The sequence below is a fragment of the Manis pentadactyla genome, chromosome 17 (genome assembly GCF_030020395.1).
Source record: "Manis pentadactyla isolate mManPen7 chromosome 17, mManPen7.hap1, whole genome shotgun sequence".
In the NCBI taxonomy this organism is placed as follows: domain Eukaryota; kingdom Metazoa; phylum Chordata; class Mammalia; order Pholidota; family Manidae; genus Manis; species Manis pentadactyla.
Genome location: NC_080035.1, coordinates 14,352,309 through 14,369,528, shown reverse-complemented (window position 1 = coordinate 14,369,528; position 17,220 = coordinate 14,352,309). Strand labels below are relative to the sequence as shown.

At 37.6% G+C, this 17,220-nt stretch overlaps 1 protein-coding gene across 5 annotated transcripts in view; it reads right to left on the bottom strand.

Moving 5' to 3' along the window:
* VWA8 (von Willebrand factor A domain containing 8) overlaps positions 1–17,220 on the bottom strand; it is a 392,879-nt gene that overhangs the window by 291,287 nt on the left and 84,372 nt on the right. For 4 of the 5 annotated variants that reach the window (XM_057494495.1, XM_036932428.2, XM_036932430.2 and 1 more), the window contains exons 5-10: positions 16,641–16,808; positions 12,342–12,506; positions 11,943–11,992; positions 11,083–11,191; positions 8,980–9,084; positions 620–751 (exon numbers count right to left, since the gene is read on the bottom strand). In XM_057494495.1, the coding sequence (XP_057350478.1) occupies positions 620–751; positions 8,980–9,084; positions 11,083–11,191; positions 11,943–11,992; positions 12,342–12,506; positions 16,641–16,808 (729 nt within the window). The remainder of the gene's footprint in view (positions 1–619; positions 752–8,979; positions 9,085–11,082; positions 11,192–11,942; positions 11,993–12,341; positions 12,507–16,640; positions 16,809–17,220) is intronic. The other variant, XM_036932431.2, reaches the window with a different exon arrangement.

Below are 17,220 nucleotides of genomic sequence, written 5' to 3'. Positions count from 1 at the left end.
CACACAAAAAAGCCTATAATTAAAATTTTCTCTGTCACAACATAAGAAGGCAAGCATTTTTCTTCCCTATATTCACTTATAATTTATTTAAGTCAGCATTTTTCAAGGTTTATTTTCTGGTGATAGCTTCCCATCACTTGTTGGGATTCTTAGTGCCCTCAAAGAAAGGGTTAAAAGAAAAGGAGATAGAGTGAGCAGATAAGAGTTCTATGACCAGATATCATTCCCCTCATCAAAGAACTGCTCAGTTAGAATAGTTCTTCTTTTAACTGTTTCGTGTAGCTAAGAAAGATTTTATCTGAAAAAAGTGTTCCCTGGCAGCTAAAATATGTTTGAAAACACTATTATTTCTTGTCAAGGACTCAGAATACAAAATGCTTTATTCAACACTTGATTTGATTTTCCCAGATGTCAACTTTGATTTTTGATAAAAAGCTATCCCTGTTTCTCCTGAACTTTTCCAGTTTACAAACATATAAGGATACACAGATAAATACAGATACAGATATATAGGCATAACACTATGGAGTCAAAAATTACAAAGGGATCATAAACCCAGTGCAGGTCAGAATGGACAGAAGAAGGCACATCTCAGAAAGCATAAACCTTGATTCATTACCTTAATGGTTATCTCTTTTTCTGCAGTACGGACTGTCACAGAAGCTCGGGAGACGTGGTGCTCAGTCACCCGCTCCACTCTTATAATCTCTTTAGGAAGAACAGAGCTTCTTGAATCTTGCAGTTCAAAGCGCTGTAAAATTACAAAATGATACAATTTACTTTTCATTTTAATATTAATGTTGGATATCTGGAATATTCCATCTTAATCAGAACTGAAATTCAGTCTATATTATAAAGGTAGAGGGAAAAAAATTAATGAGAATTTTTTTCCTATTTTTACAAATACCATTCTACTTAAGCCAGTTTCTAAAGATGATGTGAAAATAGTCCCTAAATTTGATAAGTGACAGGAAATGGAATCACTAAATTCCTGACTTTTAGAAGTCTGCAGCCTACATTTCTTGATGATCAAATATTCCACTTTCCCGGAAAGAGATCATGAGACTCTTGAAAACATGTTAAAGTAAAGAAGGCCTATTAGCAGTTGATTTCTTAAGTCAACTGAAGTTAATATGTTGCTTGAAATTCATGAAACCAGAACTTCCTGGACACCATTCTGCTGTCTGATTGTGTAGTTAGCTTAAATGATTGCAATAATTATAACAATCAATCTTCCACAGTATCTGGTGCAGTGCCTTCTATAGTGTAGGTTCTCAGTATTGGTTAGACAGGATTTTAAAGGCCAAGACCATTGATTCTATCCCCATGTGGGCCAATTATCAATATTCTAACACTTGGTTATAGCCTGTCATACCAGCTAGTTATATAAAAAATACACACAGAGAACACAAATATGTGAAAAATGAGATTACTAATTGAAAATTAATTAAATCCAATTCTCTACTAATAGTAGCATGTTCAATATGAAAAGTTTAATTCATTTTCAGTATTAAATAGGCAGAAATTCCTGTTTAATTACCCCCAAAATCCTACCAAAGCAGAACACTACCAGTATAGTGAAAGAGTTGAACCTCAGTGAAATAACAGATCACTGCTCATTCAACAGAATGATACAACTCCAGAAAACAGATTTTTGGGAAGAAAATTATCTTCCACCTCACCATTGTAAACATAATAGTACAGCTTAAGACTTAATTTCTGTGTCATAAGTATGTGAGACAATCACTTATTCCTATCCCCAAACCTAAGAAAACTGTTTATTTGTGCAACCATAAAAAAATGTTTTATACTTTACACATTTTATATATGCAGATTCCTATGGTATCATGCAATTTGGTAGAATTGCATTCGTGTGGTAGACAAACAACAACTACTGACATTTGAATTTCATGTAAAAAAAATACTACATTGTATTTTGTCAAAGGAATAAGAAAGGAAAAGGCCTTAAGCAAGTAATTAAATTAATTAGAATTCAGGAGCTAGAGCCATTAAATTAGAGCCAAGAAAACAAGTATACGGGCTTAAAGGTATGTTTTTACCTCAGCTATAATGTTGGTTGATATAGGATTGATGTCAAAGCACTTACACTCCAATAATGAACACTAATGCCTTGAACCACATGCTATACTGGTTATATCATCATAAGTAATTCAAACTAAAATATTTCAGTAGAGTAAAAATAGTAGGCTAGAATACACTACAATAGTAAAAGAACTCATGTTACAAGGAGAATTACCATTTGTTGGCACAGGAAATCTAGAAGACTGTTAAGCAAAAAGATAATTGAGGAGTAAAACAAATACATGATTCTTACAGGCTAGATGTTATCAGGAAGTAGAAAATAATATTTTATCTTCCTTACCATTTTATATTAATGAGCATTTCCTATGAATTCTTAAATTTCAACTAACAGTACTAACATATTTTTTGATACACTTCCTTTGGTATTACATTTTTGGAATTGTGATGTATAGTAAAAGGAAATGTAAATCACATGGGTGTTGGTCTGCAAGGCCTACATACTCATCCTCACAATTTCTAATTCCATCCCATCAAGCTATTCATTTTTCTTCATACTTCTTTCTAGTTTGTTCAGCACAAAAAGAGAAATTCTCCATACCATGTTGTCTGGTTACTGAACAAATTTGTAGCCTCCAGTCTCTGCTGGGCTCTTTTCCCAAAGACCATCAGCAACTAATACAGACCATTACTATACTCCTCTGGAGTCAATCTGAGCCCATTCATCCCTGTCTCAGCAGTTAATCTACCTGCCTCCTCCATCAACAATCAATCCTTCATTTTTCACTAGAATTTTCACATTATGGCAATATTAAATTGACTTTATTTGATTCACTCCAAATCTCCAAAACCTAGAATCACACATGAGACACAGTCAGTGGTCAATAAATGTTTGTTAAATAAACAAGTAAATGAAATTCTTGTTCCTTCATTCTCAAAATCATCGATATTTTTATCAATTTTACTTCTTTTCCCACTATTTCAATAGAAAGGACTTCTGCTTTAATTATGAGTGGATGGAAAGCCACTAGAAGTCTACTTTCTGTCTCAGTTAATGAGAACTCAATCATTCCAGTTGCTGGGTAGAAAATATGTTCTTGGATCATTCCAAATCTAGGCAAAATGGTGCTCTAGAAACATCCTTTCCTGCCCCTCCCAGACCATATTTCCAGAAATATTTTTTAATGTACTGTACAGACTTCATCCTTTCTTCTTATAGAGATTTTGCTCTCCTATTCCAAGAAACAAACAAAAAGCCATCTGTTGATTTTACATCATCTTTCAGTTCCTCATCTCCAATTTACTATTTGGCCCACTGATTTGGGGTTTACATTCCCACCACTCTACTGGCACTGCTCCTGGTAAATCCACCAATAATATCCAATTTTCCAAACTAAATAAATCAGTTTTTCTTTTATTCAAATTTTATTTATTTATGTCCCCTCTTCCTCAGTCTCTTCTACAGGTTCTTCTTCATCTTCCTGACCAATACACATTAGGGTACTTCTGGAGTGGATCTTTTATATTTTCTTTCTACATTCACTTTTTAAATAACCTCATCCAGTTTCAGACGATAAACCATCTATATGTTCATGAGTCCCAATTTCCTCTCTACAGTTCAGACTCCTCTCCTAAACTCCTTATTTGCACATGCAACTGCCCCCTTGACATATCCATATGGATCACTAACAGACATTCTAAACTAAACATGGGCAACACTCAGGTCTTGATCTTCCTTCCATGTTCTCTCTCTCTAACTTCATCATTCTAGGTGCGCAGTCCAAAGAGCTTGAAATCATTCTTGACACTTTATCTCAACCCTACTTCCAATCCTTCAGCAGACTCATACTGATTCTACCTTCAAAATATAACCCAAACCCAACCACTTCTTACAAGTTTTACAGCTGGTCAAAGCTACCACAATCTCTCAACTAGATTACTAGCACAACCTACTAACTGATTTTTCCCTGCTTTCAGCTTTCCTCTCCACAGTCAACTTACTACTCAGCATCCAGAATGAGAGTGTTAAAATGTTCAGTCATACAGTGTAGCAAAGAGAAGACAAGTAGGGACTCTGTGGCATCTTACTACACTGATGGACACTGACTTCAATGGGGTATCGGGGGGACTCGATAATAAGGTGAATGTACTAACCCATTGTTTTCCTTGTGAAACCTTCATAAGAGTGTATATCAATGATACCTTAATAAAAAATAAAATAGAATGTCCAGTCATATAAGACATTCCTCTGCTCAAAACCTTCTAATGACATTCCATTTCATTCAGACTGAAAGCAGAAGTCCCTTCAATGGCCTATGATGCCCTACAGGATCTGACCTCCTTTGCTTTCTGACCTCATCTCCTCATCACCTCTCCTTCACGGTGACTCTTCACACTGGCCTTTGCTGCTCCTAGGATTCCCCAGGCATGCTCCTGCTTCAGGGCTTTTCCTGCAGTTAATCCCTCCCACAGCATCTCCCTTCCTCCTTCATATCTTTATTCAAATGTCACCTTCTCAGTAAAGGCATCCATTACTCAGCTGACATACTACAAACTTTACTCACTGGCTTACTTACTTTATTGATCAATTTTTACCGTTCACTAAAAAATCAGCTCTATGAAGTAGACTTTTGCCCATTTTGCTTACTGCTGTATCTTCAAATCAACTGTGCCTGGACAATAGATTGGATGGAAGAATAGATGGAATGAATAATCTCAAAGTCTTCATTCAGTGGACCTCTCTGCAGCAGTTGAAACTTGCTATTCCTTTCCTTTTAAAACAGTCTTTCTCAAAACTCCTTAACTCTCTGCTGTTCGCTCTCACTGCTCTTTCTCTGCCCACTTTGAAGGTTCTTTTGTCTACTTGAATACTGGTGCTTCCAAGGGTTCAGTCTCCAGGCAGTGTTTCTTCTCACTACGTATGCTCCTCCTGGTATCTTTCATCCATTGCCCTGAATTCAGATAACACCCAAATATTAGTGACTCCCAATAATTTCTTTAATATCAAAATAGCTCCAGATCCAGATCCGATCCATATTTTTAAGTTGGCTAGACAAACCCACTTGGGAAACTCAAATTCAAAAACACCCTCTTGTATTTAACTATTTACCCCCCAGCCCAAATGTGTCCCTTTTTTCTACTTCCTTGTGTTAATTAATGGCGTCTCTACCTACTCAGTTTTCCAAGCTAGGATTCATGGACATTCTGGATTTCTCACTTTCTCTCACTTTCTTTCTCCCCACAAGGGCATCCTGTATTTTATCAGTGAGTAGGATTTATCATCTTACCTCTGAAACATTTCTCATATCCATTCAGTAGCTATTCCACTCATTAATGCAGGCCAGTATTACTTTTATTGGAGCTCTCCATCATTATGCTATACTACTATAAAATCATTACATCAAAATAGTTACTCATTTGCATGTCTGATGCTCTAACCAGGTTACAAGTTCCTCAAGAGCAGAAGTTAGATTGTATCTATTTCTGTATCCTCAGATTTCTGTAACCCCATTATCATTTGCCAAGTGAGTGCTCAATTAGTGTTTGTTGAAATGAAATGAAAACACTAAATGCAAGATCCTTCCAAGCTTTTCATCAAAGACTATAGTTCATATTATATTATCAGTGGATAAGTGGCAGGACATCCTTTCTAAATCACCAATGGTACTTACTAATTTAACCATTTTATGAGGGAGTCCTACCTAAGAAGGAACAAGCGCCAAGACTTGGTACTAGAAGCCTGGATGTACTTGTTACTATAACTTAACAAAGCATGCCATTTTCAAAGTATTGCAGATTCAGAATGAGATGATTTTCTTTAAGACATACTTAACTAAAAGCTAGAAGTAATTTTATGACTCAAGAAACATGTTTTTACTGTATTAACATCACATGATGGGCACCATCTGGGGAATGAAAGACATGCTAGCCATTTTTATAGCTTGTTTTAAAAAAAGTGTTCCGAATTTTAGCTGACCACATTTTCAAACCCAAACTGTTATCTAATTCAAATGGCAACTATCATTAATTTCTCTGACAATCTAGGTCAAAAAACAGTTTTGTTTTTTTTTAACTCTCCTACACTGCTGGTGGGAATGTAAATCAGTTCAGCCATTGTAGAAAGCAATATGGAAGTTCCTCAAAAAACTAAAAATAGAAACACCATTTGACCCAGGAATTCCACTCCTAGGAATTTACCCAAAGAAAACAAGATTACAGATTCAGAAAGACATATGCTCTCCTATTTACAATAGCCAAGAAATGGAAGCAACCTAAGTGTCCATCAGTAGATGAATGGATAAAGAGGTGGTACATATGCACAATGGAATATTACTCAGCCGTGAGAAAAAAACAAATTTATCACTTGCAACAACATGGATGGAGCTAAAGGGTATCATGCTCAGTGAAATAAACCAGGTGGAGAAAAACAAGTACCAAGTGATTTCCCTCACTGTGGAGTATAACAACAAAGAAAAACTGAAGGAACAAAACAGCAGCAGACTCACAGACTCCAAGAAGGGACTAGTGGTTGCCAAAGGGAAGGGTTTGGGGAGGACGGGTGGGGCGGAAGGGAGAAGGGGATTAAAGAGCATTATGATTAGCACACATAATGTAGGGATATCACGGCAAAGAGAGTATAACACAGAGAAGATAAGTAGTGACTCTATAGCATCTTACGTTGATGGACAGGACTGCAATGGGGTGTGTGGGGGTTGGGGAGGACTCAATAGGTGAACATTGAAACCATAAGGTTTTTGTGTGAAACCTTCATAAGATTATATATCAATGATTCTTTTATTAAAAAATATTTACCATTTATCAAGGAAAAGTTATTGTATGTATATGTGTACCTTCTTGGATTGCAATTATATTCTTCACTTCAACATTTTTTCCAAATTCAACATTTCCTTAATTTGAATCTCTTAACTCAAAATTTTGAACATATATAAAGTTTTGTTTCTCTACGAACATTAAAGAAAATAGAATAACAAACAAGCTATATAGCCTGCCCCAGAACAGATCACAAAGAATTATACCAATCAGCAGACTGTTCCATCTTTAAGGAGAGAGACGTATTACTATCATCTGATTATATGCACCAGTTTATAATGATCTTATAAAAAGGAAGTTCTTTATTTGGTTCAGAAAAATACATTTAAGCCCTCCCTCCCTACCACCATCACCACCACTTAACTATTTGCTGAGGAGCTGGAAAACAGAGAGGTAGTGTCCCCCAGCTAGCTCTTCAAACAATTAAGGCAAAAAAGGACAAACACTTTTACTTCTCTTATCTAAATATCATTCCCATTTTTCCTTTTAAAAAAATCCAATCAAGTTTGAAATAATTTGTTTGTAATATAAACCTTTAATCATTTTTCTATGTTCACCTTAATTGTAAAAGTCAAAATAAAGGCCAAACAAAAAATGAAGCAACACTAGCTATTTTCTTTAGAACACTCAAGTCTTTAAAGGTATTCTGTACAACTTTGAAATCAGGGAATCAATTTAACGGAACACTACTATCCAATCCACAGACCGTATTCAAATTTAACCAGCTGTGCCAACCATGTCAGTTTCTCCTGTCCAGTCCAGAATCCAATCCAAGAACACATGTAGCATTTGTGTTTAGCTGCCATGTCTCTTCAGTCTCTTTCAATTGAAACAATTCCTCAGTTTTTCTCTGTCTTTAATTGTGCAGACATTTCTAAAGAACACAGACATTCAATTCTGTAAGACCCTCAACCTACGTCTGTGCAGTGCTTCCTCATGACCAAACCCACCCTGAATCCCTCTCGAGGGCACTCCCGAGGTGCTGCTGGGCGCTTCTCGGCACAGCACCTGGGGGGCGCACGCTGTCTGCTTGTCCTACCTGGTCAGCTTGTTCACTGTGAAAATACCATCTTCTTGTTTTCTAGTCAATTGAGTATTGGGGGAGTGCGTTGGGGAATGTGTTTGGATTACCTCAATATCCTGTTCCTCGTAGAACCTCCGCCCACAGCTTTATTATCCTTTGATGACCCCTGCCTAAATCAACTACTACACTAATGGTTGCCAAACAGTGGTTTTTCTATTCACACAGTTTCTTCTGCATTTATTAGTAGACATTCTGCACTAAGGAAGAGTTTTTTTCTTCTCTCCCATGTATTTATTCATTCATTTATAACAATATGGATTTATGGATTCCTATTTCATTCAGGGAGTTATGATTGATTACTATCATTATTTATTTTGATGTTAAAATTGTCCCAGATTTTGGCCATCGGGAGCCACTTCAAGCCAGCTTCTCTGTCACTTTGACATATCAACATCATTTGTTGAACATTTTCTTACTTCAGTCCTTGAGCTAAAGCTTGAATCAGCCCTACTTCCAAGCAGTCTTGATTCCTCTTAGGGAAGTGTGGGATATAGAAACCAATCAGCACTTGGTGTGATCATTGCCACTGGAATGTCTTCGTTTTTAGGCCTTTTCAGGGGATGGAGCTAGAAAATAAGTCTACGTTTATAGGAACACACTATCTGTGTCTATTACTGTATCTGTCTTCCACACATATTAAAAGATCACACATTCATACCAATTTCACCAATTCCAGTGTAACATCTCAGGGTTCTTTCTTTCTTCCTCCCTATATTTATGAATTCCTTTCCAACAGTGAGAAATGTAGCTCTTATTATCCTCAATATATTCACTCATTTTCTCAATTGATTTATTCATTTATTCAATGTAACCAATCTCCCAACCACATCAGCCAATTCTGTGCTTGCTCCCCCATCACGGGCATACCGGCACCTCCACACCTGGAAAAAGAGAAGGGAAGACAAGGGAAAGGAAGAAATGGGGGGAGAGAGAAAGGTAGGAAGGAGGGGAAAGGGAGTGATGGGAAGAGGGGAAATGAAGAGAAAATAGAAAAGAAAAGAAAGGAAAGTGAAGCAGACACTTACTTTTAAAACACCTTCCACAGCCACCTTCCCTTCAGGTCCTAGTAAAAGAGTGTATGGGTAAAGCCACTGGATTGCATGCTTGATTGGCATCATAGGAAAGGAATCCTATTTAGGAGCGAAAATATATAGGAATGAAGAACATCAAAAATAATCACAGAAAATTCATCTGAAATATTCATATGACATTGAAATTGCCTTATAGACAATAACCAACAGGTTTCTCATATTTTACATATGTTTACAAAGTAAATATTCATTATAACCTTTTCTCTCCCTGTTCCACACCTCTCCCTTGGTAAGCTCACCACCCCCGCCTTTCAGAGGCTGTCTGTGTTGCGGGCTCCCTTGTCTCTGCCCCTAGTGCTGACCTCTTTCTTGGTCTCTAGACTTGAACTCTCAAGTACCCATTAGATGTGACCACATGGATCCCACAGATCCCCACTCAGCATGTCTGAAACTATATGTATGAACACATTTCTCTACCCTACTCATCCCAAAGTATCTTCTCCTTCACCTTTATTTAGGAATAAATCTGAGTTAATCTCATCCACACTTATTTAAGTTAACTATAAAGTTACAAAATGTTCATTATACTCAAGTCCCTCTCCCCAAATCAAATTGATTTCCCATCTGTTTATCATATTTTTAAAAGTCTATTAACAGGGACAATTAGGGACATTTCAGTACAGACTGTCTATGAGATGTTATTATAGAATTACTATTACTATTCTGAGAGGAATGATAATGGTGTTCTGGTTGTGTAGAAGAATGTTTAAATTCTTAGAAACTGCATACTGAAGTATTTAAGAATATTGATTGTAATTTACCTTCAAATGATTCAGGAAAAAAAGAGCAAGAGAGCAAGAAAATGGGGCAATTTTCTAAAAGTTGGTGATTCTAGTTGAAGTGATTATAGGCGTTCATTTTACCATTCTTGAACTCTTTTTTAGATTTTAGATTTGTCAAAGTGAAAAGTTCTGGACAAGCAAAAAGAATGGAAAGTAGATGACATGATAAACTGAAGGATAAAAGCTGTTCTGGATATATAGAAGAGTTCAAACTATACCCAGCAAAATTAACTCAACAACTTTTATGAAATATAAAATAAATAACAACAAAAGTTTAAAATCAGTTTTTTGTCTGGGTGGTGTCCCCACTAGCCCAGGGAAACACTCATTATCAGAGGCTCTCAATGAGCATTACAGACAACAGTTTTCCGTTTGCTTCCTGTGCAACCCTGCTATCCCCACCCCTCCTCGCTGCCAACAGGGGTATCTTCCTCCAGCATGAATCTGACCAGTATGTATCTCACGGACGTAATAATGTCTGATGGACCACTTTTCCCACATCATAAAATCTAGACAACTTAATTCACCATGTGAAACACATCATGGTAAGGTTCTAACCACGCTTCACCATATACACTCATTCTAGGTGATATGACTTACCATCATCCTCCAACATACCAGCTTTTGGTGATTCGATGCCTTCATACATTCTGTCCCCTCTGCCCTGAAGGCCTCTCCACCTCCCCAGACTCTCCTGTCATGACCTTTGTGAAATTATAGTGGACAATGTCTGTGCTCCACCAAAAGCCCTCAGATCTGTTTTTATCCCTCCTTTGTCTCACAGCTTTCCCTTCCAACAGCCAGCTGCTGCAGGTCTTTAAAGAAGCTTGCCCTTGAGCTTCTGCAGCCAGTTTTGCTCACAGGCTGCTGGGAATTTGTGTCCCCTGGGGTGACCTTTAACCAATAACTGATGAGAGAGTGTGTAAGCCCCAGCTCCCTGCCTCAGGTCGGGGCAAGCCTGAAATACAACTTGCACTATCTGCACGAACAGTCTGAAGTCCTTCCTCTGTGGAACTTTGACCTGAGTTGCATGTGTACCTTCCCTCCTTCAAGTCTGCAAGCTCTTGAAGGCCTCAAAACACACCATTGGTTTCTGTACAGTTTATTGCACTGCATAACAAATTAATCTCAGGTTTTTCAGTATTTATAAAAGAATATGACAAGGCACACTGAAGTGATTAATCTCCAGGGATTGACTTTTAAATTTTATTTGCTGCATTTGGGTCTACCAGTCATCAATTTGTTTTATACATACCAAGATTTGAACAGCAGCTGGTAAACTATCTAAAGGAAAATCTGGAAGTCCAAGAGTGGCAGATTCTTGGGAACAGAGAGTAGTGGCAAAGGACAAGAGCTGAGAAACTCTAGGGGAAAAAATAAGAGATGTCAAATTTTGTTCAAATAGTTTAATATTTAAAATGCATAAATCTGTTAAATATAAAATAGCTAGATCAATTTAATTAATCTAAAAGATGACATCTACTATTAAATTCTTAAGGCACAGCAGCTCCATATTACAATATTCCTTTTAAAACTCAGAAGCTGATTGGATACACAGATATATTTCTTAAATCCATCACAATGTGTGATGATTTTCACAATCTGGTCCACATGTACCCTCCCAGCCTCACCTCCCACCTTTCTCAATCCAAACCTAAACTCTAGTCATGAGGAGCTTTTTATAGCCTCAAGAATGAAACATACAATCTTATTTCCCATGCTTTAAAAAATATTTCTTTGAATTCCTTAATTCCATTCTCTACCTGCAAAAGCCTACTCATTCTTCAGGACCCACCTCAAATGCAATGCCTTTGTGAAGTCAATTATAAAGTTCAAACCAGAAGAGCCCCCAGTATTTTGAAATTTATGACCCTTATTACACTATGTTAAAGTAAGTTATTCACATTTCTTTAAACTCTACTACATCTTGAATTTCTTGCCATGTTTTAATAATTTTATCATCAGCACTTACCTCAGCTTCTAAAGAATTATTCAATGATTAGCTGTTGAATGAATAAATTAATCAAGCAATCAAAGGGCAAAACAAATTCAGTGTTAAGTGTCCATATATTTATATATAAAATATATATATACAAGTAAAGCTGAAATACTTACTTCTCAGCAGAAACATTGGGTCCAACTGAATATAACAGGTTAAGTTGGTCCTAAAATAACATAGAAACAAATCAATTAATAAACACAATAAACACAAATGTTTTAGAGACAAAAGAAACTTAATTAAGCAGACACTAAGTAACTAATAGCAAAAAATAATTTCTTAATACATGTCATTTTCTAAAAGAAAAGTTAGCCTTTCTTTAAGCTGTCAGATGAATAATGCCACAATAACTTTTCTTCCTAGTTTCTAGAGATTTTGCTCACACTATATTTGTTTTTCTTTCCATTAACTACTAAAGGTGACATCCACAAACACAGTTAACACTTATATAGTAATTGGATTTACTGTAAATAGAAAAACTATTAAAAAAATAAGTTATCCTTCTTCATGCTTACCTTGAAGGGTAGATAATAAATATCTCTGGCTTGAAATCGAGACCGAAGAGGGGGATCTAGTGGATTCCCAGGATACCGAGGCACTGGCAAGCCCAAGGCGATCACGCGGAAATTCTCACTCACTCGAACAATCTTCCAAGCATCCAACTCTGTTTTGGTATGGTCCTAAAAGAGTAAGAGACCAAAAACTGCAGCATAAATGATACAGATTACAACTACAAGGGCTGCCAGGCTAAGGAATTTAGGTCCTGATTGCTAAGCAAACTGTATTTCAGAACAAACTGTCAATAAAATGGGGGGCAAAGTGACATCAGGATCAGGATGCCAGGGAAGGCTCACAGTATGAAGCCTGTGTTGAAAGGAGATTGCAGCAGGGAACGGAGGAGAGGTGGGTCAGCTCTCTAAGCCCTCCCTAGTCAGTAATGGAGAGGAACAGAGTCAGGAAGGCAAGGAAAATATACTGGTTTGAACCAGAGGATGTAGAAAGGGAGGCAGACCCCTGCAGAGCAGACTGGCCATGGACCTTAAATAGATAACTATGTTTTGGGTCTGTTTCTACCAAGGCATATTAATAGTAATAAGTAACATGTTTTGAAAGCTTACTACATGGTAAGCACTTGCCATAAATTTTTCTCATGTGCTTTCACCAGAATCCAGATAAACATTTAATTCCTTTTTATGGATGAACAAACTGATGTTCAGAAGAGTTACATGGTAAGCACTTGCCATAAAATTTTCTCATGTGCTTTCACCAGAATCCAGATAAACATTTAATTCCTTTTTATGGATGAACAAACTGATGTTCAGAAGAGTTACATAACTTGCCCATGGTCCTGCCACTAGTATATAGTAGCTGAGAGACTGAAAAAAACAAAGGTTTTGGTTATAAATTCTGTCTCTAGTGCTTGGTGCAAACTCTAGCTAAGTGACTAAGAGCATGTTATTATACCGTCTGAGTCTGAGCTTTCTCATCTATAAAGTGGGAATGATTATCACCAACATTACTATGGCTGTTATGAAAACTAAATGTGATAATACATGTGACAGCAACTGGTCCACAGCAGTCACCTGTTAAATGTCATTCTTTCCTCCTCTCTTGACCCTATCAATGGCTCACCACTGTTCGCAGTTGTAGGACCATGAAACTTACAAATGTGCATGAGCACATTCTGAGAGACAGGTCTCAGTTTTCAGCACATCTCAGAGGCATGGCCCATACGACAGTGTAGAAACTTTTAACATGACACTCAAGGCCTTTCCTGGCTGAATTCGTGTCAGATTCTCCCAGTTTCAACAACCACGGAACACCTCAGCCTAATTTCCCTGACCCTGCACTCCAGCCCATTTCACGTCTCTGGATCTCCAAACACATGATGCACTTGACCAAAGCTGCTGTGCCTGCATGGAACACCTTTCCCACTTTACACAGCGCAAACACAAACACCACTCAAAGCTCAGCACAGCATCGCTACTGAAACAAGCCCCTTTCCAGCCCCCTCCTCCACTCAGAACTACTGGGCCCCTCCACTGTGCCCTACGCAAGCTTCCATCACTGAACATTTGTGCATTGACTCTGGTCATGACTGTCCCTTGCTGGATCTAAGCTCTTGAAAGGACTTACAACCTTTAGGATGTAATAGTAATAGTAATAAGTAATAAGACAAATGTATGTTGATTGCCATGATCCTACATTTAATTAACAGAACTAACACTGACACTATGCCACAAACATTAAAATCAAGAGTCTGGATCTAGTCCTGTCTGAGAAACCAAAAGCACAGTCTTCAGAGAGCTGAATATTTTTGTTTTCCACTTACCCAAAAATGATAATCAGAATATAATCAAGTTCATACAAACAATGTATCTGTTTCCATAATAACAAAATACCACTACAATCACCTTTATGAAACAATTAACATATTGACATATTCAAATTTGGCATATTGAATCTAGCTAGAATTAAGTGGGACTTAATTATGGTGTTGTCTTAAGGTGGGAGTATTTTGTAAAGAGATCTTGCCTATATTCTGTGAGGTTCTCATGAGACAGATTTTATGGCTACCAAAATCCATTAACCAATAAAAAGTATGCATTTATACTGATATTTACATTGGGAAAATGTAGTACAGCTTTCTCACTTAGTAAGTGCTTCTTGTAAACTGAAACCCTTTTGATCCCATATTCTGAATTCCTGTCCAAAGTAATATGTTCAGTAACTCTTTAAAGAATTCTACTACACAAAGAAAGAATATATCAAACTTCTCATTGTGAAATAACTCCCTTACTTAAAAAAGGTGATTCTGTATTCCGAGTATTTTCCAAATCATTTGCTAAAAATGGCAAATAACTACATAGGTGCAAACAATGGTTGTTTGTAATTAGAAAGTTATCTTAAGAAAAAATGTATTTAACTTCTCTTACTGATGAAATCCTCAGTGATCCCCTTCTAATTGTATTAGTATGACAACATCTTTAGGTAGATCCAAAAGAAAACAACTGTACTGCACAATGAAAACACCATGCAGAAAATCCCACAAACAGTAAAGAAATAGAGCACTAAAAGGGTTGCAAGACAGGTTTCTGAGAAAACAGACTCTAGAGTGGGAATCAAAAAGAGATGCTTCTGGCCCTGCCAGCCGTGGAGCCCCAGTTCAATCAGAACCTCTGGTGTCAACACCTATTATATAGTGCCTAGTATGCTGTAGTGCCTAGTATGTATGGGCTCCCTGGGAGCAGGATCAAGAAGTATAAGACACAGATCCTGCTCTTGAGTAATTTATAAACAACTTGGGGTAGTAAGATTAATGTGTGCATGTGCATACACACACACACACACACACACACACACACACACACACACACATATACACCCCCCCCACACACACATATATATATATACGACTGTGTGTGTGTGTGTGTATATATATATACATATATATATATGGGTGTGTGTGTGTGTGTAAGTTAGTTGTGAGAGAGACTCTAAACCCTAAACTGGAGAGGCAGAGCCCCCAGAGACACGGTTAGCTGGAGTGCACAAGTGTGGTTCAGCTGGAGCTGAATGAGTAAGGGCTGACTTTTGTGACATTACACAAACCCCTTCTCCAAAGCCTTTGATGAGCCTCACATTTCCTGTTGTTGCTCTCTTTATACTCACTTGTATCACAGAGTTTAAAGATTTTATAGAACTTATTCATTCACTCAACAAATAAGTTACTGAGCAAATACCAAGTGACACACATTGCTCTAAGAGCTTGAGAAAACAGAAGTGACAAAAATCCCTGCCCCTGTGAGAGTTCTCTAGCAAGGGGAGGCAGAGAATGAACTAAAAATATAGTAAGTAAATCATGTAGGATATTAGAAGACTCTATGGAAAAAAACAGAGCACGGGCAGAGGGTTCACTGCAATTTTAAATAGGAGCATGAGGGCAGGCTTCATTCATAACATAACATTTGAGCAAAGACTTGAAGGAAGTGCAGAAGTAAGCCAGACAGACATCTGGGAGAAAACCATTCCAGAAGAGCAAAGTGCCTGGTCAAAGTGCCTGTAAGGTAGGAGACTGCCTATCCAGCATGTTTACAGCATAGTAAAGAGAATCTAGTAGCTGGAGTCAAGTAAAACAGAAAGACAGAAAGAGATAAGGCAAGGAGACAGGAAGTACCCAGGTCATACGAGACACTGTGTTCCATTGTAAGCATTTGGGTTTTTCTTCTGAGAATAGGGAGCCATTAGAGGGTCAGGGCAGCAGGAGCGATCAGGTATGTTGTGTGGCTTAAGGCAACTACTGCTGCTGGGCAGCCAGCATGGAAGGACAGGTCCAGTCAAGAGGCTCTTCCGACAACTCCGGCATCAGATCCTGGCAGTACCTTTTAAATATCTTATTCACTTCTGCCAATATCTCCTGGACTTTGAGCCTCTGAGGCCAAGAACTGGCCTTTATTCAGCTTTGTATTTCCAGTGCTGTATAGAAGCCATTAGGCTTTTAGTAAATACTTATTGAGAGACAAAAAGAAAGATAGGAAAGGAAGGAGAAAGGGAAGTAGAATTAAAAAAAGAAAAAAGAGAAGGAATAGTTATTAGATTGGGGAAGAAAAGGGAAAATCTGAGAGGTTCAATATAGTCTGCAAACAGAAGAGGCTTGTAAAATTGCAAACTCAGGACCTGACTGCAGCAATTTGTCACAGACATGGGCCATGAGAACACTGTCCTCATTCGGATACAACCGTGTCTTATACAACAAATGGCACTACCCACAGCTCAACAGCTAAGACAAAGCAGCTAGACTTATCTTTTCTTACTTGGAGGAGTTTGTCATATCGCTCGGCAGACATTAGGAAACGGCCATCTTCAAGCTGCATCTCCCTGTTTTCCAGCAAGTTGTTCAAAACAGGCAGCACATTCCTCTCTGCCTTTTCCAAGCCTTCCAAAACAAGAGTTCTGCCTTCAGTGGCTGCACGAACTGCACACTATTTCCAAGAAACAAAAGCACTATGAGAATATAAAAGATAGCAAAGCATGGCCTAATTTTACTTGTAACACAAATTAAACTTGTGGTTCTTATCATAGAGACTGGGAATCAAGAAAGCTAGATTCCAGATCTTCATTTTGCTTTATCTGCCTATATGATCTTAGGCAAGTGACTTTCTCTCTTCAGGCCTCTTCCCCATTTGTAAAATGTAAAGATTGGAAGAAATCATCTCCAAGGTTCCGTTTAGCTGTAACATTTTAAATATATGCCCAGTGAAACAGAAAACTTAGAGGTATCTTTGAATTGGTAACATAATTAAACAAGGGAACAGGTTCCTTAACTAGAAAAGAGAAATAAAGATTACAATATGCCCTATCTATCCCATGAGCTTCTTGTGAGGATCAAAAAAG